The 26,795-nt window shown below is 39.1% G+C and overlaps 1 protein-coding gene across 2 annotated transcripts in view; it reads right to left on the bottom strand.

The window, feature by feature from the left end:
- The window catches only part of LACTB2 (lactamase beta 2), a 736,830-nt gene that overhangs the window by 542,435 nt on the left and 167,600 nt on the right, over positions 1-26,795 (bottom strand). For both annotated transcript variants that reach the window (XM_044067148.1, XM_044067149.1), the window contains exon 3: positions 20,816-20,979. In XM_044067148.1, coding sequence (XP_043923083.1) covers positions 20,816-20,979 — 164 coding nt within the window. The remainder of the gene's footprint in view (positions 1-20,815; positions 20,980-26,795) is intronic.

The raw sequence follows: 26,795 nt of genomic DNA on the forward strand, positions 1-26,795 counted from the left end.
ATTGTAAAAGAAGAAAGGAAAAGTAGGCCCACAAGCACACACCTTCACACACACAGAGGGGGGGGGGGGGAATAAATCTAACTTAACTAAAAGTTAAAAGAACTACCCAAAAGAGACTATAAAGATAGGGGAAGTTCTCCCACACAAAGTTAGAGAAAAATCTGACAGGAATTCAAGGTTTAAATTCTAAACTTACAGCACTATGCTCGGAGCTCGTTCAGAGAAGTTTATGGAAGCCACGGCAAACGAGATCTGAGGGTTAGAGGGAGATGGCAGGGCATTATGGGTAGTTAGAGGAGCTTGGAGCTCGGATCTATTAGCTTGGAAAGCTGCCGGCTCGGATCCGAATCGGATCCGATACCCACAGGTTGCTGAGCAAATGAAGTTAACTACTTCAGATAAAGAAGTTATGTACTCACTATAACATTCCATGTTTGTTGTCCTTGATCTCGCCTTCCTTCTTGCTGTTTGGGTTTGGAGCCGATCCTCGGCTCCGACTAGGCCGTATACTATAGCTTGAGAGCTTTTACTGGCTCAAGGCTGGCCCCTATCCCAGCATGCCTATCAGTAGTTACCCAGATCTCATTTGTGATAACCCAGTACTAGACCATACAGTTAGAAAAAGATATACTCTATTTTACATTTCAGGGGACACCTATGTATAAAGGTGTAAACCATCAGCAAGAGTAAGATGGGGAGACTAGGACTAACAAAAAGGTATGGTAAAAAGGAAACTCAGCCAGTATAACCAATATAAACAAGGAATTACTCTCGATCCTCCAGGAAGGGGGAAGGAGGGTGGGATGCAAGAAGGAAGGCGAGATCAAGGACAACAAACATGGAACGTTATGTTGAGTACATAACTTCTTTATGTTATGTTGTCTGTATCCCGCCTTCGTTCTTGCTGTTTGGGACCGCATCCCCAGCAACTGATTTTTGGACCGTGGAGCCAAAGGATACCCTGTTCCAGGACGCCACATCTACTTTGTAATGAGTGATAAAGGTATGAGGATTAGCCCATGTAGCTGCCGCACAGATCGAATCAAAGGCAGTCTGGCTTGAGAAGCAATAGAGGTAGCCAAGGCCCTTGTTGAGTGTTTTCCCTGGAAGTTTTTGTTTACGCAAATCATAGATATGTTTTATACTGTCTGAAAGCCACTCAGATAAAGTCACCTTTGAGACTGCACACCCTTTTTTATTGTCCACAAAGGATATGAACAATTGGTCAGATTTTCTAAAGTCCTTGGTCCTGTGTAAATAGAAATGTAACTGTCTATGAATGTCCAATTGATGAAGCTTATACTCTGCCTTGTTGCCATGATTGGGGAAGAAAACAGGAAGCTCTGTGGATTGATTCAAACTGTAGTCAAAACACACCTTGGGTATGAAAGAGGGGTTGGTTCTGAGAGAAACCCTATATTTGTGGAAAATCAAATACGGGGGACGAATAGATAAGGCCTGTAATTATGAAACCTTTCTAGCTGAGATAATTGCAACCAAAAAAAGGGTCTTCCAAGTTAGAAATTTGAGTGGACAAGAAGTAGATGGTTCAAAGAGGGGAAGGATCAGAGCATCTAAAACTAAATTTAGATCACAGTGGGGGAGAAGTTCTCTTATTGGAGGTCTTAAGAAGGGTAACACCTCTTAGGAATGCCTTACATAGCCTATGGGACATGATATTGGAGCCCATTTCTCCCATATGGAAATTAGAAATGGCAGCTAGCTGAACCCGGATAGTAGCTGCAGCTGCTCCTCTCTCAAAAGTCTCAGCAAGAAATTCGAGAATCTTTGAAATGGGTGCAGTAAAAGGATCAACCAGATTTTTGCCTGACCAACAAGAGAACCTCTTCCATTTACTAGTATAAAGTTTCCTAGTAGTGGGCTTATGGGAGGAAATCAAAATGTGTTGAACTGCCAGAGAAACATCGGGAAGCCTGGCTAAGACTGGAAGTGGAGAAACCAAACTGTGAGCTTGAGAGTATGAAAGGAAGGATGGAGAGCTCCCAACTGATGCATCGAGAGATCTGGCCCTGGGTCCAGGATCCAAGGCACCCCCTGCAGGTGAGGCCAAAGGAATGGGAACCATATCTGATGAGGCCAGTAAGGCACAATGTGGATTAACTTGCAACCCAACCACTGTGCTTTCTGAAGAACCTTGGTGATCAGGGAAAAAGGGTGGAAAGGCGTAAAGCAGTACAAGTGCATCCCTGGGTGACTGTCCTGGTGGTGGGACTAGGGCAAAGTAGCTGCTGCATTTGTTGTTGGGGGGGGGGTGCAAACAGATCGCAGCATGGCTGGCCCCATTTACGAAAAATCAAGTCCACAACTGCTTGCTTCAGGGACCACTCATGAGGCATCAGAATAGCCCGGCTGAGCTTGTCCGCTATCACGTTGGATTTCCCCGGGATGTGCATTGCAATCAGAAAGAGCTGGAAAGACATCACCTATTGCCAAACTCATAGAGCCTCTCAACACAAGGGATAAGACCTGGTTCCACCCTGTTTGTTGATGTACCATACTACCAACATATTATCTGTCTCAGTTGCTATAGTCCCTGTAGGCAGAGAGTCCTGAAATTCTTGCAATGCCAGAAGCACCACTCTCATCTGCAGGACACTGATGTGGAAGTGGTACTCGTGTTTCTGCCAAGTCCCTTGAACAGTCTGTCACAGATAATGCCCCCCCCCCCATCTGGGAAGCGTCCGTGGGCAATGGGGCTACAGGTTGGGGGGGGGGGTAGTAATGGTCTGCCTATTGTTACCATAGGGGAGTGAAGCCACCACTCCAGATCCTTTTTGGAGGATTCCGTGATCAGAATCTGATGTGACCTGGGTAAATCCTGGAATGACCACTGTGCAAAGAGGACCCACTGCAGAATTCTCATGTGGAAGCGAGGCATAGGGACCAGAGTGATTGCCGCTGCCACAGAACCCAGAACCTTGAGGACAAATCTTGCCTGAATTCTCTTTTTTGTCAACAGCACTGCAACTTGGTGATGGACTGTTAATACTCTTTCTTGAGGCAGCTTTGCTATCATGGCCATTGTGTCTAAATCTGCCCCTATAAAGGTAATATACTGACAAGGCAACAAGGCAGACTTTTCATAGTTTATGGTGATCCCTAGTTGAGAACAGCAGCGAACTGTGGATTTCCTTGCCTTGATTAACTGATGCTTGGTGATGGCAGTAAAGAGACAGTAGTCTAGATATGGAAACACCCGGAATCCTAGATGCCTCAGGTGAGCCGTAACTGCTGCCATGCATTTGGTGAACAACCTTGGGGCTGTGGTGAGACCAAAGGGCAGAGCTCTGAAATGATAGTGACTGGCTCCCAGCTGGAAGCGTAGATATCTCCTTCACCGTCTGTCCATTTTTATGTGGTATTACGCATCCTGGAGATCAATAAAGTACATCCAATTGTTTTGTTCCACAAAGGGAAGAATGGACTGCAGTGTTACCATCTGGAACTTTGTTTTCTTGACTGATTTGTTCAGCCTGCTGAGATCCAATATGGGTCTCCAGTCCCCTGTTTTCTTTGGAACTAAAAAGAACCTTGAGTAAGTTCTGGATCCGATTTGGTCTGCAGGGACTTCCTGGATGACTCTTTTTCGTAGCAACCTTTGAACCTCTAGGTTTGCTTGATCCCCAAGATTGGGTGGAACATCTGGGATAGAGTGTTGTCTTTTTGACAGGGGAAGCTGGGAGAAGGGGATATTGTAACCTCCAGATATTATCGATAGTACCCATGTATCTTCTGTGATCATCTGCCAGGCTTTTGGGTACAAGGATAATCTCCCCCCAACTGTCTCCGGAGTTGGACAGTTGGACCTCCCTTCAGGAGCACTGGAAGGGCCTACCAGAGAAGGTATCTCTGTCACCCTGATTCTGTGAACCCCCCCTGCCGTGAGACCAGCGTCTTCCATTGTTATCTCCCCCTCTGCCCCTGGGGGAAAAATTTCCACGTGTGTCAGGCGAAGTTCCCTGGGATTTCCAGAACCACATCTTTCCTCTCTTCTGACCCTTGGCTCTGGCTCTTGAAGAGCAGTCTAATTTCTAGTGCTTAATGAAGGTATGCGAAGAGGACCAAGTTGCTGCTTGACAAATGTCATCAAGGAATGTGACCTGAAAAAGACTGTAGAAGATGCAATGGCTCTGAAAGAGTGAGCTCCGAGCTTGGTAGCCAATACTTTGTTATAGACTGAACACACAAAGGAAACACAATCATATTGTTAGCAAAATTTTGGATACTTTCTTACCCAATTTGTTCTGAGCAAAAGATACAAACAGTTGTTCATCTTTCCTAAATGAGGTTGTTTTATGGAGGCAGAAATTAAGCTGCCTGTGAGCGTCCAAGGTGTGTAGAATGTATTTCCCTTTGTTTTGATAGTTATGAAATCCGAGGGGTGCTGCCCAGTCCTGTAGTGACAAGTAATTACTCAGCTACCTAATCATCTGGTGCTGAGGCAAACGCCACTGAAACCTCTGCAGATTGCCTAATGAGGGGTGCAGAAGCAAGGTAGATTACTCCAGAAAGGAAGAATATGAAATTCTGTCTCCAATCCATGGGTGCAGCTGCATTGTGTCCAATCTCCTCCCTGTGTTGAGTTGAAGCAGGAATCGTACTCAGTTCTTTTCAGGTTGAAAAACTTTATTGGCAGACAGATCCTGCCCACATAATTGTAAATAAATAGCCCTGTGGTAACATTGTTGACAAGGTCATCTAATCAGCGCTCATCTACAATAAAGTTCTTCAACTTGAGGAGAACTGAGCATGAGTCTTTATTTAACTGAGCACAAGGAGGAAACTTGAAACAATGCAGGTGCATCCATGGATAGGAGATAAAACTTCACATCGTTTCGTTCAGGAGCATCTACCTTGCTTCTAAACACCCCATTAGGCAGTTTACCAAGGTTTGTTCTGATAGGAAACAATACTCGTAGGTGGATAGGATGGGAAGGATTAGTCTCTTAAGACACCTTTGCAAGGAGGGATTAGTCTTTAAGGCAACACTATCCTTGTGAAAAAACAATACAAGGAGATGCTGAAGGCAGATCATGAAGTTCCAGAATTCTTTTGGCTGAGGTGATAGCAAAAAATACACTTAGGAGGCAGTCACTGGAAGCAAACTCCAACTTTTAATGGTGCTTCTGCTACCTCAGCAAACAGCCTTCAAGGAATGAGGTGATAGCAACTAGGAAGATAGTCTACCTGGACAGGAACTTTAAGCAGGCAGTCTGCAGGCTAAAGGGACATTTAGACAGGGCTTCTATAATGAAATTCAAATCCCAAGCTGGTACTTAGTCCTTAATCTGACATTGCAAAAGGAAGGTGTCTTTGAAGAAGGCTTTACATAATCTTGATAAGCTAGTGAACTATCCCGGAATCCAACAAGGAAGGAAGAGACTGCTTCCTCATGACAGTACAATTGTGTAAAAATCTTACCATAACAGTACATGTTCTTCTCTTCACTGTTGCAGTATTCTTCACAGTATAGATCTAATGCCAGGGATAGCCCAACGTCCGTCCAGTATATCAAAGCCTTGCGCTGTGCGTCACATGTACATTCTTTGTACAAGACATAGGGCATAAAGGTGATGTATGGACACAGTTACCCAGAAGTGAATTGCCCTAGAACAGAGAAGTCTCCATAGGACAAAAAAGGCCATGTATATCCAGGTGAAACTGCAGCTGGAAAAGAGAGACCCTCTGCCAGGAGGAGAAGCAAAACAAAATACAAAAGAAAAAAGGGGGTTGGAGGGAGGGAACAAATACTGCAACAGTGAAGAGAAGGACATCTACTGTTATGGTAAGGTTTTATACAACAATACTGTGTCCTTCTATATCACTTGTTGCAGTATTCTTCACAGTAGGGAGAGTACAAAAGCTGAAGAAAAGGACTGAGAGGTGGTAGGCTGGGTAGAGCCCTCAAAAAACCCATGCAAAATGGTTCTGGCCATAGAAATCATATCCAATTTATAATGCTTAGAAAAGGTATGCACTGAAGACCAAGTAGCAGCTTCGAGGATGGAATTGGTGTCCAACCCTTGAATAAAGCACCAAAAGAGGCAACACCCTAGCGGAGTGAGCACTAACAGAAGTAGACAGACATTTACCATGAAAATATCAAAAATAAACGGCCTTAAAAATTCAGGAGGAGATGGTTTGCTTCAAAAACAGCCAAAGTCAATGTCCTGGGATGGAAAAAAAACAAAAAGCTGATCAGACTTACTAATGGCCTTAGTTTTACCCAAATAATACTCAAGCTGTCTCTGCAAATCCAAGGTATGTAGGACTCTCTCATCAGCAGAAGGAGGAGAAGGCAAAAAAGCAAATTTGTTGAACTGCCTGTTTCAAGGACAACTCATTGACCATCTTGGGCATAAAAGAAGGATTATTACAAAGGGACACCCTGTCCCTGTGAAAAACTAAAAATGAAGGAATGGCCATAATGACCTGAAGCTCAGAAATCCTCAGAGCAGAAATAAGAACAAGTAATAAGACAGTCTTCTAGGTACAATGTTGCACAGAAGCTGAACTTGCAGGCTCAAAGAAGCCTTGGTCAGTTTTGCTAAAACAAAACTAAGGTCCCATAGAGGAGGAATAGGCTTCCTGGGAACCTAAGATACATAATGTCTTGAAGAAACTGTATGAGCTGAAAGCGAGAATCCAAAGGAGGATTCAAGTGCAGACAGGCAAAAATAGCTGACGAATGGGCCTTTACAGAATAGGGCAAGCCACACTGGAGCAACTCACACAAATAGGAGAGAACCAGAGGGACCCCCATTGAAAACGGATTTTGGTTAAGAGCATAGCACCAGACAGAAAATATCTTCAATTTGTACATATAAGACTTCCTGGTTGTAGGTTTTCTTACCTCCTGAAAAACCCTGAGCATGTCCTCAGAAAACAGCTGCCTAAAAGGGATCAAAACCCTATCACCCACAGTGTCAGTTGGAGAGTGGACAAGTGAGAATGGATGAGTGACCGCTTGTCCTGTGTCAGGAGGTCCAACTGGTGAGGTAACTTGTGATGATTGCCCCTGGCCAGATGATTAAGATGGAAATAAGTGTTGTCTTGGCTTGTCTTGGCCAAAAGGGAGTCACTAACAAGATTGTTTGGGGAGTCCAGCTGAATCTTCTGCAGGACTCTTTGAAGTAGAGGAAGGGGAGGGGAATGAAAGCATAGAGAAACATCCCCTTCCAATGAAAAGAATGTGTGTCCATCTTCTATGCCACATGGCATAGCACTCTGAACATTAAAGAAGGAAATGCCTATTCAGAGGGACTGGGAAAAAGATCTATGTTAAGAATACTTCACAGATGGACTATGTCCAGAAACATATCTCTGTGAAGCATCCATTTGTGAGTCTGTGTTTTGGATCTGCTCAAGATGTCTGCCACGAAACTGGCCTCTGAGGGAAAATATACTGCCCAAAGACAGCCAGATCCTAAGCCTGAAGATCTAACCTGCAGAGAACATAAGACTGCTCCCCCCTGCTTGATGACATACCGCATCACTGTTGTGTTGTCAGTGTAAACCTTCAGAGGGTCTAAAGAGAACATGGGGTGAAAAGCCTGAAGGGCCAGAATCAGAGCTCTCATCTCTTTAATGTTGATATGATCTGGCCTCTGATGGGGGGAGGGGGGGTTGGCAAATGCCCTGAATTGTCAGATGATCACAGGAAGCCCCCCACCCCATGTCTGAAGCATTGGTGAATAGTTCTTGAGAAGGAACCGGAGTCTGAAAGGGCAGGCCTGGGTTGAGGGAAAATTGCTAAATCTACAACTCAGATTTCCAACTGAAATCTAGAGTATGGCAATGCTGAAGCCAAACTGACTTGAGATACCACTGAAGCTTTCGCATGTGCAGTCTGGCAAGAGGAAGCATTGGAATTTAAGAGGCCATGAATCCCAGGAAGAAGAAACTCCCCGGCTGGAACAGCAGGCAGAGGAAGAGGAGACTGAAAGAAAGCTGTCAAGGACAGAACTTTTGGAGGTAGGCGAGAGGCCAATATTAGCATAGTCTGAATCCTGCAAGCCAGATACACATGGTCCTGAGAGAGAATCAGGACAGACTTTTGAAAACTGAAAGTGAAGCCCAGAGTTTGGTGGAGTGATATGGTGAACTCCAGAGCCTGTAACAGGTGACTGGGAGAAGGCTCCTGAGGCAAAAGGTTGTCTAGACAAGGAAAAATCTGAATGACTTGGGGGGGGGGTGCAAAAAGCAATCACAGGCACTAGACATTTTGTGAATAGCTTACAGGCAGCAGAGAGGCCAAAGCAAAGCTGTGAATTGAAAATGAGAGAGAGAAACATAAACATTTCCTAAAAAGCGGGTGAATAGGAATATGAAGGTAAGCATCCTTCAAATCCAAGGACACCAGAAAAGCCTAGGGAAGAACAAGAAGAAACAGGGTTTGAAGAGTATGCATCCAAAAAGAAGGAATCCTGAGAAAGGTGTTGAGCAAGTGGAGATCCAAAATAGGTCTCCAAGCGCCCTCCTTTTGAGGGACCAGGAACATCCTGGAGTAAAATCCCTTTTCTGCTTGTGAAGGAGGTAGAGGTTGAATAGTTCCCTGGTCCAACAGGTACCCAAGGACCTCTGAGAAATGAAGAAGTTATTCCAAAGGAGGTTGGGAAACCCCTCAAAAAGGAGGAAGAGACTTCCACACCATGAAGTAACCCAGGCGGATGACAGACAGAACCCAAGAATCCAAGGTGATGATATGCCAGTTTGGAAGAAACAGGGACAGCCAAAGGGACAAAGGAACCTGGCCGAGGGATGGTGAGGGGCAAGAAGTCACCCAAGGACCTCTGAGAAATGAAGAAGTTGTTCCAAAGGAGGTTGGGAAATCCCTCAAAAAGGAGGAAGAGACTTCCACATCACGAAGTAACCCAGGCGGATGATAGAACCCAAGAATCCAAGGTGATGATATGCCTGTTTGGAAGAAACAGGGACAGCCAAAGGGACAAAGGAACCTGACCAAGGGATGGTGAGGGACAAGAAGTCAAAGGGAAGCAAGCTTGTCAGATAAAAGAGGTTTCTGAGCCAAATGAGTCTGAGAAGACTTGGTAGGAGGAGCTCACCTACCACTTTTCCTGTCTTTGGCGACCTGACAAGGCTGCCTGCGAACAAAAGCAGACCTAATAGGATAGTTTCTTTAGAAATTATGGATAGGGGATGCAAAAATATTTTTAAGATCCTGTAAAGCCTTACCATTTTCCTGAAGAGACTTAAACAAATCAGTGGCAGCAGTCTCAAAGAGATTTTTATTACCAAAAGAACAATGCAGCAACTTGGCCTTAATGTCTTCAGATAATGGTTGCAGGCAAAGCCAAGAATGATGCCTCATGACAGACTCAAAGGCAGCAGCTCTGGAAGATGCATCAGCAGCATCATGGCTACACTTGATAGAATGACAAGGCACATGAGAGGTAGAAACTAAAATAGAAAGAGAAGAAGATTAAACTTCAGAATCAGGGAGAGCAGAAATAACCTGACAAGCCTGGGCAATTGTGGCCAGAGCATATCTGGTAATGAGGGTCTGATAACTGATGGCCCGAAAGGCCAAAATAGAAGCAGTATAATCCTTTTTACCAATTCTCTCTATTGCCTTACTATCTTTATCTGAAGGCAGAAGCTTGGAAGAGAGCAAAAGTTCAGAAGGCTTGGCACAGGAGACTGACACCTCAGCAGGGTCAGCAGAAGAACATTTTAAATAAGAATTTACAATACTCAGGAACCTTATAGAATGTGTCAGGATTCTTTGGAGCAGAAGGCTGGGAATCAGGAAACTAAGCAGCAGTTGTAAAGGTGTGTAAGAAATGGAGACTCAGGACTCCCAGTTCATCAGAACCATAAGCCAAAGGTGATGACATCTGGGAAGAGTAGTATAGGGACTCATCATCAGACTCTGAGCCTTCATCTGAGGAAATGGGTTCCCTAGTCCACTTGGAAGGAGTAGAAGTCCAAGGGAGGCAGGCATATAAACCCTGGGGAGGCTTCAGGGCCATTAAGGCCTTAAACAGGCCTTGAGTAAACCCCTGCCATTCCCTCTGAGGATCCTTAGGGAGTACAGCAGTATGCTACTAATTCTTCTGCTTTTTCTTGGTATAGACAGCAGTCCTAACAAAGATGAGAGGTTATGATCCTTGTTGAGATTCAGTAAGAGTACCTGGAACCTCCTCCCTGACCAGAATCTGTGGAATCTATCTAGGGCCCTCCGAGATGATCAACCGTGGTTCCCCTTCAACATCTGGAGCAGATTCTGCAAAGCCAAATAGGCAGTGTGAAAGGAAAGATGCATACCGGACTCTGACACAGTCAAAGCACAGGAATCTGATGTGGACACCAGACGGCCTACAGAGCTTTCACCCACTTCTAGACAGATGTCCAGTGGAGACTGCACAGACAAAGAATCCTGCTGAAATTTCTTGGCCTTCTTCTTGTTTAATGGGACCTGGCGGTAGAAGATTCCACCATGCTATCTTGGGTTAACAGTTTAAGCCTCTAGTTCTCAAGACAGATGGTCAGGGAAGACAACCAACTTCTAAGACTCTTGGGTACAAACGCTTTGCAAATGCTAAAGGACATATGGTCATGGGAAGCACCCAGACAAAAATGACACTGTTTGTGGTGACCCTTATGGGGAATCTGCCTTTCACATTGACATTTTCCCTTCTTGGATGACAAATTCTAGGTAACCAAAACAGAAAAAGACCAAAGAAAAAGGAAAAAAGATCCAAACTGTGTTCTTATCTGACAGCTAGGTATTCAGCACAGCAAAAGGGCTTTCAGATCAATGAGCAAGGATGGTATTTGTATTATTAGCAAAGAAGTTCTGGGTAAATGCATTTGTACTTCACCTTTATGCCCTACATCCTGTACAAGGAGCACACATGTGATGTACTGCACATGCAAGATCCAAGGCTTTGCTATACTGGCCGGATGCTGAGCTACCCGAATTCAAGTATGTATTTTTACTTATGTTTACATTTTTGTATTCATGAATGCATTTATGTATGTTTTTATTTTTAGGGCATGTTTATGAGAAGATTTTTTCTGTTTAGTTTTTAAATAGATTAATTGTAGGCAGTGATGTCATATCTAGGTGAATATATATTCTTTGTGTCCCCTTTTTTTTATGTATTAAAGGTCTGAGGAAGCCCATCAGGGTGAAAGCTCTAACCTAACTCTGCACAATAAATCTATCTTTATTTCAAACTTCGTCCATTGGATTTGTTTGAGTTTACTACTTGGAACTGTTTTTATCTGAGAACTTTATTTACATCTACAGCCTTGGAGTGTTTCTGAGCTTTATTTACATCTACAGCCTTGGAGTGTTTCTGAGCTTTCTGTTTGGGTTTATCTTTGTTTTTTAGCATCAGAGCACTTACTCCCTAGTCACTTGCTCTGTTGACTTTATTTTTAAAGAGACCTTACAAGGTTGTTTTGTGTCCAAAATCTATAGAAAACACACCATTTCAAACAGTTACCTTGACTATCAAAATGTGTTTAAAGGGCAGCTTGTATGTGCTCTAATTTTGATTACTTTGAGAAGGAGGTAGACTTCGTAATCAAAATGTTTTTAGAAACAGGCTATCTGTCTGAAATGTCAAAATGTATTAGTTGTGAAGTTAAAAAAATTGGAGTATTAAATTTATACCACTGCTTGGATAAGATACCCTGACACAACCAGGTAGCGACATTGGGCTTGTTTGTCCCAGCAAAGTATCTAACCCTATTTTTTCACATTCACTAGTTATTACATACAGTGGACTTGTAAAAAATATTAAAGACATCTTTATTAGAAATTGGAGCATTTTATGAATGATGATTCCGTCTATAACACCGTGGGGAATGACTCCTTCATTTCTGTTTAAAATGGGGAAAACCCTAAAGCAGTTGTTTGAAAGTTATCATATTACTTCAAAGGGAACACAAAAGGGCACTGGAAAGTGTGGCTCCTGTCACCGTGCAGTTACAGTTTAAAAAAAAACAGAAGTAATGGTGGGGAACACTCCATATAGAATAAAACCGGGTAATGGTAACTGTGCCAGTAAAAGGGTGATTGACATAGCTGTGTGTGAAAATTGTTCTTGTTTCTATATAGAGAAAATTGAGTGACAGTTTTGAAAAAGGATATACAAGCATTTATATGCCATTACTAAAGGAAACAGAAATAATTCTTTATACACACATGCCCTTATATGTGATAACTTCACAAAGTTTCTTTTTGGTATTATTAAAACTGAGCCAGTGGATATTAAAGGAGTGACAAGGGATTGAAAGAACTGGTCTATATTATATTGTCAGAACATCATTACAGCGAATGCCATTTTGACGACAAATATAGAGTGAAATCACAAAACAGTGAAAGCTCAGGTCAGCGATTTCTTTCCTAGGGAAAAAAAATCACTTGGCTTGAGCCATGACATTGCCCTTTACCCCAATGTAGTGTGATCTCGGAGTTGGTATATTTAGTTAGGGGGGCAAAACCCCCCACTCTGAAATGTTTTTACTGGTGTGTTGTTGTTGGTCTAAAAATCAGTGACCTGGGGTTTCGCTGTTTCTGGATTTCGCTCTATATTTATCATTGAAACGGCATTCGCTGTAATGCCATTTCGGCAATATAATATAGACCCGAATTAACATATTTCAAATGTACCAGTTTTACAGCACAGAGCTGCTCAACATTAATCAATATACAAATTTTACTTGGAATTATTTTATTCTATATATATATATATATATATATATATATATATATGGGTCTCCTTCATTTGTTAGAACTTTCAAAAGATTGAAATTCATATGGCGAACACCATACGATCGAACTTTTGAAACGCTGACAGTGAATAGCAGAGATCTCGAAATAGCGGAACCGGGAGATTCCCCTTTCCTGCACTGAAGTGCGATCTCGGAATGAAACTATTTAAGTAGCAGGGGGTGTGGTGTGCAAGGGGGCTTGCCCCCCCCCCCTGGCAAGCAATGTGTACAGTGTTTTTTTGTGTGTTTATTTTTTTAACTTCATATTTTCAAACATTCAAATGTTTGATCATATGGTCTCGGCCATATGAATGTCGGGCATTTAAATGTTTGATTATATGAATTAGATATATATATATTTATACACACACACACACACACACACACACACACACACACACACACACACACACACACACATACATACTTGCACACACACACACGGGTACTTTATATAAGCAGTATTCATATGTCCAACTAAGCAGACCAAGGCACCTGGAAGGCTAGTGTACAAAAATCACTCCACGTCATGCAAGTAGCCCAGTTTATTCAAATACATAACGCTTAACTAAGTCACCGCGTGTTCGTCCCTATCACACAGGACTTCATAGATAATACCAAACCAGAAGGGTTAGCTCTACTTAAACCCATCCCAGTTGTTTTAATGACTTAATTAAATGCAAGTTACTATATCAACCACAACATTTGCTAGCCCCTAAACTGTATGCCAAAAAAATTAATGTAGAAAAAAAATTTTGTAAAATCAGTATGAAGTGTTAGAACCATATTCTTAACTAATTAAATATAAAATGTAACATGTATAAAGTGTGTGAACACACAAAACCTAAAAACAACCATAACCCCCCCCACATACACACATAATAAATTCAAAGTTTGGCAGATTGGAATTTAAGCACTGAAGCCAAAGAAATGTGCTCATTAAGACCTGGAAGCTTGTTCGCTTCCAATTTTAACTGCCAGAACAGCTCTCAGAATTCTATTCTTGTTTCCCAAGGACCTCCCCTAGGGTCAAAGTCTACTTTTTCTAACACATAGAAACCAAAAGATGCCATGCTACAAGTTAAACTGTGTTTATACAGGGCATTGTTTTCGTCATGTTTCCTTACATCATTGAGATGTCCGTAAATATGCCTTTTACACTTCCTAGTGGTTTTTCCAATGTAGAAAGCACCACATTCTTTACAAATAGGGATATAAATCACCCCTATAGTGTCACAGTTTGAATAGGCATTAGTCCTAAGTTCTAGGTTTCTCTCTTTTAGAAAAACTTAATCCCCCTGTATGATGTGTGAACATTGGGAGCAAGAGCCACACTTAAAAGTTCCCTATCTTTGTCTCTTAGATTTCTTTTTATGGCCATCCAACATCTCCTTAATGTTTCCACCCTTCCTGTAGGTGATTCTAAGGGGGTCCTTAAATAATTTGTCTAAATCTGAATAGTTCCCGAACCTGTTCCAATTACTGGTGATAATGTTCTTAATTATGGGTGCATCTCTGTTAAAGTTCAGAACCAAGTTACTACTCCAATTAGTCTCTGTATTAGTGTGTGGGTCCCTGCCAGTACTAATGTGTTCAGGGACACCCAATATGGGTGCAAACCTTCCCCTTCTTTCCTGCTGGACCTCATCCATAATTTCTTTGATCAGCTCAATAGGGTATTTCCTCTCTAAAAACATGTCTTTTACCCTTAAGCTCTCTGTCACATAATCAAGGTCCAAAGTGGTAATTCTACAACTCCTAATTAGTTGACCCTTCAAAATCCCCTTTTTTCTGCCTGAAAGGGTGGGCGCTAGTAAAAAATAAATAGGAGTTAGAGAATGTACTTTTCCTGAACACTTTGACTTAAATGTTCTAGACTCGGGAATTGTTTCCAACAACACATCCAGATACTCTAATTTCTCACCAGAAATGTTATGGGTGAACCTTAGGAATTCAATGGTAACATTTAAATAATCAATAAACTCATAAAGTAATTCCTCAGTCCAGGTCCAAAAAATACAGATGTCATCCAAATAACGTCTGTAATAGTTCCAATGTTGGACATAGTCCGAGTGAAACACAAACCTTTCCTCCCAAGTGGATAGAATCAAATTTGCATACATTGGGGGCACAACATGCCCCCATGGCTACCTCACTAGACTGGTTGAAGAATTCACCTTCAAAAAAAAGCAAGTTGTATTTAAGCAACATTCTCCATCAGGTCCAAAATGACCGTTAGTGCATCCTCGTCAAACCCCCCACCCCCAACTACTACGCAGGGCCTCTTCATACCAATCTACCCTAGTTTGTGGGGTATAACGTTGAATAAGTCCTGTATGTCCAAAGTGACAAAAAGGTTTTATGAGGTTTTCTGTGTTCACACACTTTATACATATCACATTTTATATTTGTTAAGACTATGGTTCTAACACTTCATACTGATTTTACAAAATGTTTTTTTTCTGCATTAATTTTTTTTGGCATACAATGTAGGGACTAGCAAATGTTGTAGTTGAATGATTAATTAATTTGCATTTAATTAAGTCATTAAAACAACTGGGATGGGTTTAAATAGAGCTAACTCTTCTGGTTTGGTATTATCTGATGAAGTCCTGTGTGGTAGGGACGAAAACGCGGTGACTTAGTTAAGGGTAATATTTTTTCTGCATTTATGTGTTTGAATAAACTGGTCTACTTGCACGACGTGGGGTGATTTTTGTACACTAACCTTCCAGGTGCCTCGGTCTGCTTAGTTGGACGTTTGGTACATTTTTGCAAGACACCTTTTCCTCCTTGTGCTGTTTTCAGTATTCATGTGTATTTTTTATACCTTACTAGGGGTTTTATGCTTATTTTTTGAACTAGGAAGGTTTTACTCAACATATGGCTGTACAAAACTTTTTAGGGCATTTGTTTTTTTTTTAATTTACTTAATTGATTTCATTTTATCCTACGTACTTGATAGCAATCGTGTGACTTTGTATTTGGTTATTTAAATGGGAATAAATGGCTCTGAACAAGTCGTGAGTATAAAGGATGAATGCACTTAACTGTTTTATTGTTTTGATTACTTTAAATAAATTCTCTTATTTCACTTTACGTACTTGTTCTCTTGTTGCTGCATTTGGACTTATTATTGTACACTTCTTTGGAGGGTGTTTATTGTGATTTACTGTATACCCAACTGAGTTCTACACAGCGATCAGTGCCCAGTGATAGTTTTCAGCACTATGTGAGCTGTTGGAATGGTATGGAGTTTTTATTTGAGGGTGCACAGTCACACAATGTTATTTGCTTTATTTCAGTGGTCTGCCAAACCCTGGGTCCAAAGGCAGCACAAATGTCACAGGAAGTAGATAAATATGAGACTCCCACACACACCAAAGATCTTAGAGATCCCAAAGATACATCTTGTGACCACAAACTATACAATTTTTAAAACTAGTTGACTTCTCCATATCTATAAAGTCTGAAAGGCAACACCAAGTACACAGGCACAACACTGCAGGTCACTATACAATATGTCTTAAGTACCTAACAAGGGATGCCAAATAATTATAATGAATTACTGTGAAAAGTACCAAGTGCACTTCCTGCAAGGAGGGAAAGTGAGAAATGTTTTGAAACAGAAACTGAGCTTGTTAAACTTGGCTTTAGTGACCTACCTGAAAGTGATGTTGAAATTTGGCAGTTTGATCAAGCCATATGACAATATATATGTATTGTTTCTGCACTGTTGCAATTTTTGTTTTTATGTATACAATGCACCATTTTTTTGGTGGGGGATAGAAGAACTTTTGGATATCGCAAATGGCATATACGTATTTTTTTAGATATGCATATTTTTGAGATATTATACTGCTGTGTTTAATGTAAGAGTTGTGATGGGTATTGTTCTATTTTAGTTTTTATTTTGTTGGGAAAGACGTTTGTTTTTTTATAAGACTACATCATCTGCATGTAGAAGAACTTGAATGCAGGGGAGATTACAGGACAGCTTATTAATTTATTATTTACTTATTTATTGACATTTGATGACCGGGAAAGTCCGACTGGGTAGCAGCCCATTTTCTGCAGAGACCTTGGGAAAAAAGCTCTGAAGTACTACTAGACATTTTAAGAACAATAATATTACAATCTTTAAAAATAATATAAAAAACAACTACAGTTTAAATAATTATACCAAATTAGACATGGTAAGAAAACATTGGCTAAGAACAGATACAAGTTATATGATGATGATTTAGTATGTAAATAAAATTTATAGATAAATTAAATTAAAGGTAAGTTACTATAATACAAACAGGAACTGCAATATGAAGTTACAGAAAACAGGCTTATGGTATATTTAGAGAGAAAGCCAATGAAGAGAAATTCATAGAAGTAAGGAATTGAGTGAAGAAGGGAAAGGAAACAGGTGTAAGGAATGAATAGGTCTTTGTTTGCATTTAGGGATATAATGTAGCCTAGTGTTGTTGCAAGAACAGCACCAACTTTTTGGCTAGGAAGTCTTTCAAAATGGTTTTGAAGGATGGGAGGGAATATAATCTTAAGGGTCTATATCACAAAATCCAATGCTGTGAACGCCAAATACCGGAAGGCCGAACCTGGTAAGTCGAAAGTTGAGAATGTCGAAGCCGCGGAAACCCAAATTCTTTCCCAGGGAAAGAATTCAGTTGGCCGTTTCTGCAGCTTTGGCATTTTCGGACCGGGTCAAGGTAAGTGTACGAACGGGTATTGACGGACTTTAGGGTTAGGGCGCGGGTCAGGTAAGTGTGCGGTAGTGACGGACTTTAGGGCTGGGTTAAGGTCAGTGCATAGATAGTGGTGTATATTAGGGTTTAGTGTAGGTTTTGAAGGTGTTTGGTGTGATTGCGTTGTGTATTTTTCAGAACAGCAAATTTTTCCCTGGGAAAAAAAATTTGCTGTTTTGAAGTGTCTGTGTTATCCAAATTCGATCTTCCAAATTCGAACTTATGGTGTTCGACATTTTGGAACTTCGATTTCGTGATATAGTCCCAATCTTAATACAAGATAGGAAACAAGAACAGAACCTTGTTGCCTTGTTGTATACCCTTGATAACTGGAGCAGTGGAGTTGCCAGTTTGGATTTTAAAATGCCTAATTTGTAGGAAGTCCCAAGCACTGCACTGGACTAATTTCTGTCAAGCAAGGGATGGTAAAAGGAGAGATTAGCCAACTAGATTAAGTGCCTTTGTAAAGGTGATAAGAATAGCTGCTAGCAAGCCCTTGTCTGTGCTTTGAAGTTTACTATCTGTTAGGGTATAACGTACTACCCATTACACTTCAGCCAACCAGAAGAAAGTTTGATGCTGACAGAGAATTTGGTAGGAATGAATGGCAGCTGTTATGTATACTATTTTTTCAAATATTCTGCCAGTAGTAGTAGTATATAGATTGGCCTAAGATCAATTACATTAGATGGTTCGATACGTTCAGGTACTTTCACAACTGCTACTTTCTATTCAGTTGGCACAATGTTTTTAGTGATGCACAGGTTATAAAAGTGATTGAGGGGTCTGAGGATATGTCTTTTGCAAAGTTTAATTAATGATGGGTGAAGGCTGTCAACCCCCCCCCCAAATGGTGTATTTGGGCATAATTTATCTAACCTTTTTATATGGGTAGAATTGTGGTGGTGGTGGTTCCAGAATAGAATGAGAATGACAATGTCAATCTACTAAAACTTAGAGTTGTGAAGGCTGTTAATGTTCCAGGTGGTAGTTGTTAAATTATCAGGATTTTGGATTAAGAAACGTGTATGAAGTTTTTTTTAATTCATTTAACTGTGTAAACCCACTGGACAAATAAGTGTCCACTTTTAAGAGTGACCTGAGAGCACTGACTAATTAATTGACTTTCACGGACTAAAAGAGCAAGCAAATGTAGGTAAAAGGAACTAAACCTTGTACGCTGGACTAGAGGAAGCAGCACATTAACAACTTAGAGTTTTAATATTCTGCCGTGTCAGAGATCTAGCACTTTTTTTTTGTTGCTTATGTTCTAAGCACAGTGAACATTTCAAAAATATCTGAGGGGAAGTTTTCCATTGGGGCCATGCATCATCTCTTAGTTTGCATGGATTCTCAAGCTCTTTTGTACAACACAGACTTTCTTAAAATATGCAGGCTTCAAAAATCTAATCAAAGCATTTGTCCTGTACTGAGAAGAAATAGCCTGTTACAGTAGTTGCTACTTCTTTTGAGTCTTGTATGGGTAGTATGGAGGACCATATTTTTCTTTGAGTACATTCTGATGAGCTTAAGTTTTTTCTTCTGCTTTTGGAGAAGGGTAATTTGTGCCAAATTAATATTTTTTTTTAATTTTAGTGAAACAATTACTGTTGGAGGAAAAGGAATAAATAGGTTGACAGAGTGTTGGGATTATTATTAATAACTAGGTTGAAGAGAGTGTCCATTCATTTACTTGTTGAATTCCCCTAGGTTAAAAAGGAAGTCTTGGATTTCTGAGTTGAAGGAGTTTATGAAGTTCACATTAATGTCTCCTAAAATTAAAATGTTTATGAATGACTTGGGGGGGGGGGGGGTAAGCTGCTACTAAAGTGAGGCAGTAATATTTTGGGCAAGGTAAATTGACAGCTAACCAGTTATGGTTGTGGTCATTTTATGAAGAGTTCAGTGACTTGAGACAAACTTTGTGGTTGCATTTAATTAGAAGAGTTTTCTGCCAGCTCTACTTCTCAGCCTGGCACTAGAAAGGTACTTGAAAACAGGAATGTACATGCTTAGGTCTGGTATATCTAAGTTTTACGTACTCAGAAACAGCTAGTATATCTGGGAAGTGAGCAGCTGAGAAAGAATGCAGTTGGTCAAGTTTATATAGCATGTTACCAGTACTAAGCTGAGCTTTTTTTTGAGTCAGTGATGACTGTCAGTTGGGCAGGTGGCTCAGATAGCAGTGGATACAAGGTGTGGGGCTGGATTAGATTCAGTATAGCTATGTGCCAGTAGGTTAGCTAAGTGTGATGTTAAATCTGCAGTACGTAAAAATGTGAAATTGATGGAAAGGTTGTTTTGCTTTCTGCTTAACTGGAACAGTAAAAGTTGCTGTGGGACAGACAGCACTGTTTTGGGCGGGTCTATATCATATGAGCGAATTGCACAAATTGCGAATGCTCATAATATTGAACGTACTGGACCTCTAACTACTTATTGTTGGGGGCTGTGCCCCCCACCCCCCTGCTAAATATATATTCCAACTCCAAGATCGCACTACAGTGAGGAAAGGGCAAATATCCCAATCTTCACTATACCGCGATCTCAGAAAAAGCACTTCAAGGTCCAGTACGTTCAATATTATGAGCATTCGCAATTTGTGTGATTCGCTCACATGATATAGACCCATTTTGGGCAACTTGGGGAAATAACATATTATAAGACTGACTGCCAATTTCTTTTAATGAGGGGGTAGATGTTACTGTGAAGGGTTTTAGTGGACCTTTGAATAGATGTCTCCAGCAAGATGGGAAGGTCAGACATCAGAGAAATAGTATTAAGAAGAGGAGTACACAATTTAGCATTGTTAGTTGTTCTTAGTAAGGTTATTGAAGCACTCTATCATAAAAATCAGGAAGCCCATTTTACAACTGAAAATTGTCATAATTGTATGCAAAATGGTCAGCTGTTTTGTCTTGAGGTTTAACTTCCACAAATATGCTGTTCATCAACATATAATATACATTTTGGTATGCCTCACTGATTAATTATTTACTTTTAATTATTTACTTCTGTGTCTGTCATCCTGTATTTCCGATTCAAGTGATTGCTTTATTGCACTGCTGATTTTCAGCAACAGTTTATAACACAAATGCAGCAGCATATGATTTTCAGCAACAGTTTATAACACAAATGCAGCAGCATATGCCTGTACACCCAGTCTATAAAGCTAAACATCATAAAACCTGTCAAAAGCCTTTGATTAAATAAAACTCAAAATTATGACATAATACAAAGCACAATATACCACATGAAATTTCTAAATATGTAAACAACAACGTACTACATACCACTTGGAATTTCTCTGTATATATCCATTACCCCTCCGACATGATCAATGTGCCAATGTGTCACCAGAATTTCCTGAAGACAGGTGTTGAACTGATTCAGTGCTTGTTTCAAACAGCTAATATACTCTGGAATTGCTGGTTCCCCTGTGTCAATCAGAATTCTCCTGAATCGGAAAACAGAGTTAATGATTATTACTATATATAAGTTGATTAGCCTAAAGTACAATTATTCTGACATTCCTATACTGCACTTCACATTTCTGAATATTCTTGAAATTCCTCACCTAATGATAGGTTAATTTAATTTGTACATCCTGACAAAGCAAGTTTGTGGGTAATTTCTGAAGTGAGTGCCATGGGCAATGTGATTAAAACCACGATCTGGCAAACCAACATCAACTGGCTATTTGCAAGAATGCTTTTCATGCTTGTCAATGCAACCTAAAATATAAATCCTGAGGTTGCAACAGCATGCATCATCCTTTTCCAAGTATGTTAACTACTTGTACATTTAAAACAAGAAACCTGAGGTCAGGTGGAGCAGCAAGACAGCCTAAAGATTATATGGCAAAACCAGTGTGATAATCCCATTGAAGAAAGAGCAAGTAAAGCAAGAGCAAAGCAGATCTAAAGTTGCTGAAAATGAAAGTAGACTTTAGAGGTACAGGAGAAAGAGGAAAGAAAACAGGGAGTCTGGGACTTACCACATCTCTCCAAAACTATAGCATAACATACTTACTTTTCATAAATCCACTAATATTATAGTTATAATCTTATATAAAAGAATACATACAGAAAAAAATGTACTAAACTCATAATTGTAAACTGACTAGAAACATGAATGAAAACCATTTCAGGCATTTAGGTCACAGAGCATGTTCATCTCACATTGCATTTTATATGCATCTCATAAGACAGTCAATGATAGCTACTTCCTCAGACCAACCCAGACACTTCTCACGGTTTCATAACAATCTATTTAATGGCATAACTACAGAAAGAATTTTCTCAAAAAATATTACCTAAATTTATCGAATGTTTCTAAAGAAATTTGCTGCCCTTTTTAACATCTTAAGCTGCACACACAAACTCTTCCCTGCTCAAACTGCAATACAACACACTTTTACTGGATGAACATTGAGCAATGATCACACAAATACGATTTATTCTCATCAAATCTGACACCTTGAGCACATGTGCTCTTCAAGAGGAGAGCCATAAATGAAATTAACTGCATTTATAAAACCAGCAAAAGTAACAGTATTAAGTTTCAAAATATATCCATTTTTTTCCAACATGAAACTACATAAAGTAACTAAATATCTTGAATTAGAAGAAATCCTAGCTAATATAAAAAAACTTTAATGAGTCAGTGGAACATAAACAAAGTGGGCAGCCATGAGACTTTCACTGTTACCTGAAGCACAGTTTCTAAGATGTTTGCTAATTTGGGCATCCTGGCAGCCACCACGATGGCCCAGTGCTAAGGCATCTACCTATAATAAAAAAGTTGTCTATCTTGCCAATATAATACAAGTTGCACAGACAAGCAATCACACTACCACATTGCTACCAAAGTTAGCAAAGAAATTAGTTTTTTTTCTTTCAATAATTTTTATTTTTATTTTTACATTAATAAATGTCACAAATAAAAAACATCTTACAACATGACCGTGTGGATATATATATATATATATATATATATATATATATATATACACATACACATACATACATACACATTATATATATATATATATATATATATATACATTCATACATACATACACACATATATACATACATACACATACACACATATACATATGTTATACATTGATGTCAAATACCACAAGATATAGGTCAAACAACATATCTATTTACACTATGTACACAGATGCTTTCATTGTTAATTCCACAGTTATATAGACAGTATATACATTTGTAATATCCAAGTTATTATTTAATATCTGAACTTGTATGTGTTCTTTGGTTCCATTATAGTGTATTTCTAAGTTGCTGTGTGATGAATTATGCTAATATGATGTTAAAGGTTTGTTCCCAAATTTCTCTGGATTTCATGTTTTTGTTTCTTTTATCTATTACTATTTTATGAGCTAAAAGGTGTTGTACAGCTACTTGTTTAAAACCCTCCCAAGAGATATTTATTGTATCTAGCCATTTAAAAGCTATATACAGTTTCATTAGTAGGAAAATTGTTAAAAGCATATTTGCTTGTTTTCTTGGGATGTTGGGTGGAAGAATGTGTAACAGAGTAAATTCCCAAGTTAATGTTGATGTTTGATAACCCATTTTTTGTAATTGTACCTTGAGAGAGTTCCAGAGTTTATAGACACATTTACAGCTCCAAAATACATGGATTAAGTCAGCTATCTGGTCCTTACAGTGTGGGCAGAAAGGTAATTTTGATGTGTTAAATTTGTGTAGGATTGCAGGTGTAAAATAAGCATTATTATTGATCATGAGCTGAGTGTATGCTAACTTTTTGAGGGGTAGAATCTTCAGTGTTAGATTGATTGCCTGGCTTATTTGCTGATCATCTATGGATGGTTTAATTTTTCTCCAGTAGTTAGAGAAGAGGAGGTCCTTCTGGTATTTGATTTCATTTATCATTTTATATGAACTGGTAATAGTTTTCTTTGTTGTGATAATAGTTTTCCAAAGCCTACTACAAGTTTCTGTCACTATTGGTCATAGTAATATTTTGTAGATAACTGGAACACAGTTCTTTGATTTGTCTTAGGATTATTATGTGTGATTTAGGGAGGTTTAAGTTGGTCCTCATTTCTTGTATTGAACAGTTAAGGTAGGGATAGATATCTTGGATTGTTTTATCTTTTAGTCTGGGAAAAGGGACTAAGTCCAGCATCTTATTGTTTATTTTTAAATTTGGGTTTTTATGAAGTGGTTGCAGTATTGTCATGGCATGTCTAAGGTTCAAGAATTGAAAGAGTTTTTGTGCTAGGTTGATAGAATGTTTTAAGGGATCTATAATGTTATAAGTTTGTATTTCTTTCTGCTTCAGTAATGGAAGTGCTTTGGGATTGAAACCTAGAGCTTTAATATATCTATAATATATTGTCACCCAGAGAGGAGACCAATTTTCCATTGACGGGTTATGTTCAGCTATTCTCAATATTCTGTTAGTGTTAACGATCAAGTAGTACATTTTAAAATCTGGTAGATTTAGTCCTCCTTTGCTTTTGGGGAGTGTTAATTTTGGATAGGAGATTCTGGTTTTTTTGGGTTCCCATATAAATTTTGCTGGGAAGGTATGAATTTGTTTGAAGAATTTATTATGTATTGTTGTCTGTGATGTCATGAATATATACATTAATCTAGGTAAAATGTTCATTTTGATTACTGATACTTTGGCCAAGAATGGTAGTTTTAGGTTGTTCCATCTTTTGCAGTCTTGCATTATATTTTGCCATTTAAGGTTTACATTGTGTTGGTAGAAGTCTCTGTTACTCTGGAAAAAGGCGATTCCCAGGTATTTACTTTCTTCTTTAATTTTTATTATGTTTAACAATGGTATTAGTGAGATGAGTTTGGGTGTTTTTAGGAGGAAAATATTAGTTTTATTAAAGTTTAGTTTATAGTTAGACATAGTCGAGAAATGTTCAATTGCAGCTATTATTTTGTTTATATCTGAATTTGGTGTAGTGCAGTATATGTTCAGATCATCTGCAAATGCAGTGAGGTATATTTTGAAGTTGTGTATTGATGGAGGATTGTGATATGTATTTTGTTTAATGTATAGAAAGAGTGGTTCTAGGTCTAGGTTAAACAGGAAGGGTGATAGTGGGCATCCTTGTCTTGTTCCATTTTTTATTAGGATCCTATTTGACCAAGTTTTATTTATATACAGAGATGTGTATGGGTTGCTATATAGTTTGGATGATCTGAATGAAGTTATTGGGTATATTAAAGTAGGGTAGTGTTTGGAGTAAGAATTCTAGATTAACCCTATCAAATGCCTTGTGGGCATCCACTACCATTGTGTAGATGTTGACATTGTATCGGTTAGCGTAGGATATTAGTGCATCTAATGTTAATGTATTTTCACTAGTCTGTCTATGTGGTGTAAAACCAGATTGTTCTGGGGAGAAGATTTTTTCTATCAGATTTTTCATTCTGTTTGCAAGTATAGAGGTAAATATTTTAGTATCTATATTTAAGAGGGAGATGGGTCTGTAGCTGTCGGGGTTTTTGGGGTCTGTGTTCTTTTAATATAAATATAGTTTTAGAGGCATTAAAGTGGATATCATTTATTTTACAGTTTATTATGTAATTCAGTGTATAGTATAGTAGTTTGGCTATCAAAAGGGGGAAAATGCTTTGTAAAATTCTGATGCGAGTCCATCTGGACCCGGAGCCTTATGCACTTTTAAGTGTTTGATTGTTGTAATAATTTCACTGATGGATATCGGCTCAGTTAATTTTTTTTGTTGGTCTAAATTGAGTTTAGGGAATTTCAGTTTTTGAAGAGAAAGAGTTCTATCTTCCTTTGAGGTTTGTAGTATTTGTGCTCCATATATTTGAGAGTATACTTGTTCAAATGTTTTAATAATGTCTTCATTTTTTGTGTAGTTTTTGTCTCTGTAGTTTATTTCTGATATATTGGAGGCATTTTTGTGTTGGCAGATAATTCTGGCCAGAGCTCTAGATGGTATTTGAGCTTCTTCTGTAAGTGGCTAACATTCTGGCTTCATAGAAAGATAGGTTCCTGGTTTCTAACATATATAGATCCCTTTGCAGTTTTAAAAGTTCTGCTTCTGTTTGGTTCTTAGGGTTATTTATTAGTTCTTTTCAAGATGCTCTATTTTCCCTTTCAGTATATGCTCCTCTTTCAGTTGTATTTTTTATAGTATGCTGCTTTTTTAGATAAACAATCCTCTGATTTGTGCTTTGGTTGCAGCCCATTCTATGTCAGTTAGTACTTGGGAGTTAGTGATATTTGTAAGAGCTATTTTTAGTATTGCTTCTGTTTCTTTTATTACATCCATTTTGGAAAGTAAATTAGGGTTTAATGACCAATTATGACCCCTATTCTCTAAATATATCTTTTTGTCCCAGTTAATGTTCAGTGTGATTTTGGAGTGATCTGAAAAGAACCTGGTATGTATAGTTATTGTTGGGTCCATGTTAATGAATACTTCAGAGATTAAGAAGAAGTCTATCCTTGACCACATTTTGTGGCATTGCGAATAGAATGTGAATTTCCCTGTTTTATCTGCACTGTTCCCATGTTTAAAAGGGTCATATAGTTTGAAATCTTGTTTGAGTTCATTAAGGGCTAATGTGGCTCGTTTATTATGTGATTTGGTCAGATTAGATTTATCCTTTTCTGGGTTTTGATATGTATTCCAGTCACCTCCAATCACTAGGTAGTGATCTTTAAAATGGTTTAAGGTTGGGTATAATGACATAAAAAAGTGTTGTTGGTTATTACAGGGTGTGTAAACATTAAGTACCATTATAGGTTTTGGTATTGTAGGACTATTAAATGTTACATAGCACCATCTTCCCTCCTTGTCAGCTTTGGTTTTAAGTATTTTTCCTTAAATTGGTTTTAATTATTATGGCAGCCCCAGCACTGTTTGTTTTCCCTCTGAAGCTATGATTTGACTTATCCATTTCTTTCTGCTAATTTCTGCCCATTGTTCTGCAGTCAAGTGTGTTTCTTGTATTAGTATGAGGTTGGCTGTGGTTTTTAATGTAAGGTGTCAGAATAGTTTTCTTTTCTTCTTGTTTTGGAGCCCTTTAACATTCCATGATTCTATTTCCCACATTTATTTATTAGGTGTATTCCTTAGATATGCCATGTATATTAGTTTTGTTTTGTTAGTTTTGTATGTGTTACTGTGTGATGGTTTAGGAAAGCATCTATTTATCCCTGTCCCTACACTGTGCCTAACCACTATATCCCTGGACCAGGAATAATCAGGGGGGGGGG

Source organism: Protopterus annectens, chromosome 3.part1 (genome assembly GCF_019279795.1).
Source record: "Protopterus annectens isolate FY-2018-M chromosome 3.part1, PAN1.0, whole genome shotgun sequence".
In the NCBI taxonomy this organism is placed as follows: Eukaryota; Metazoa; Chordata; order Ceratodontiformes; family Protopteridae; genus Protopterus; species Protopterus annectens.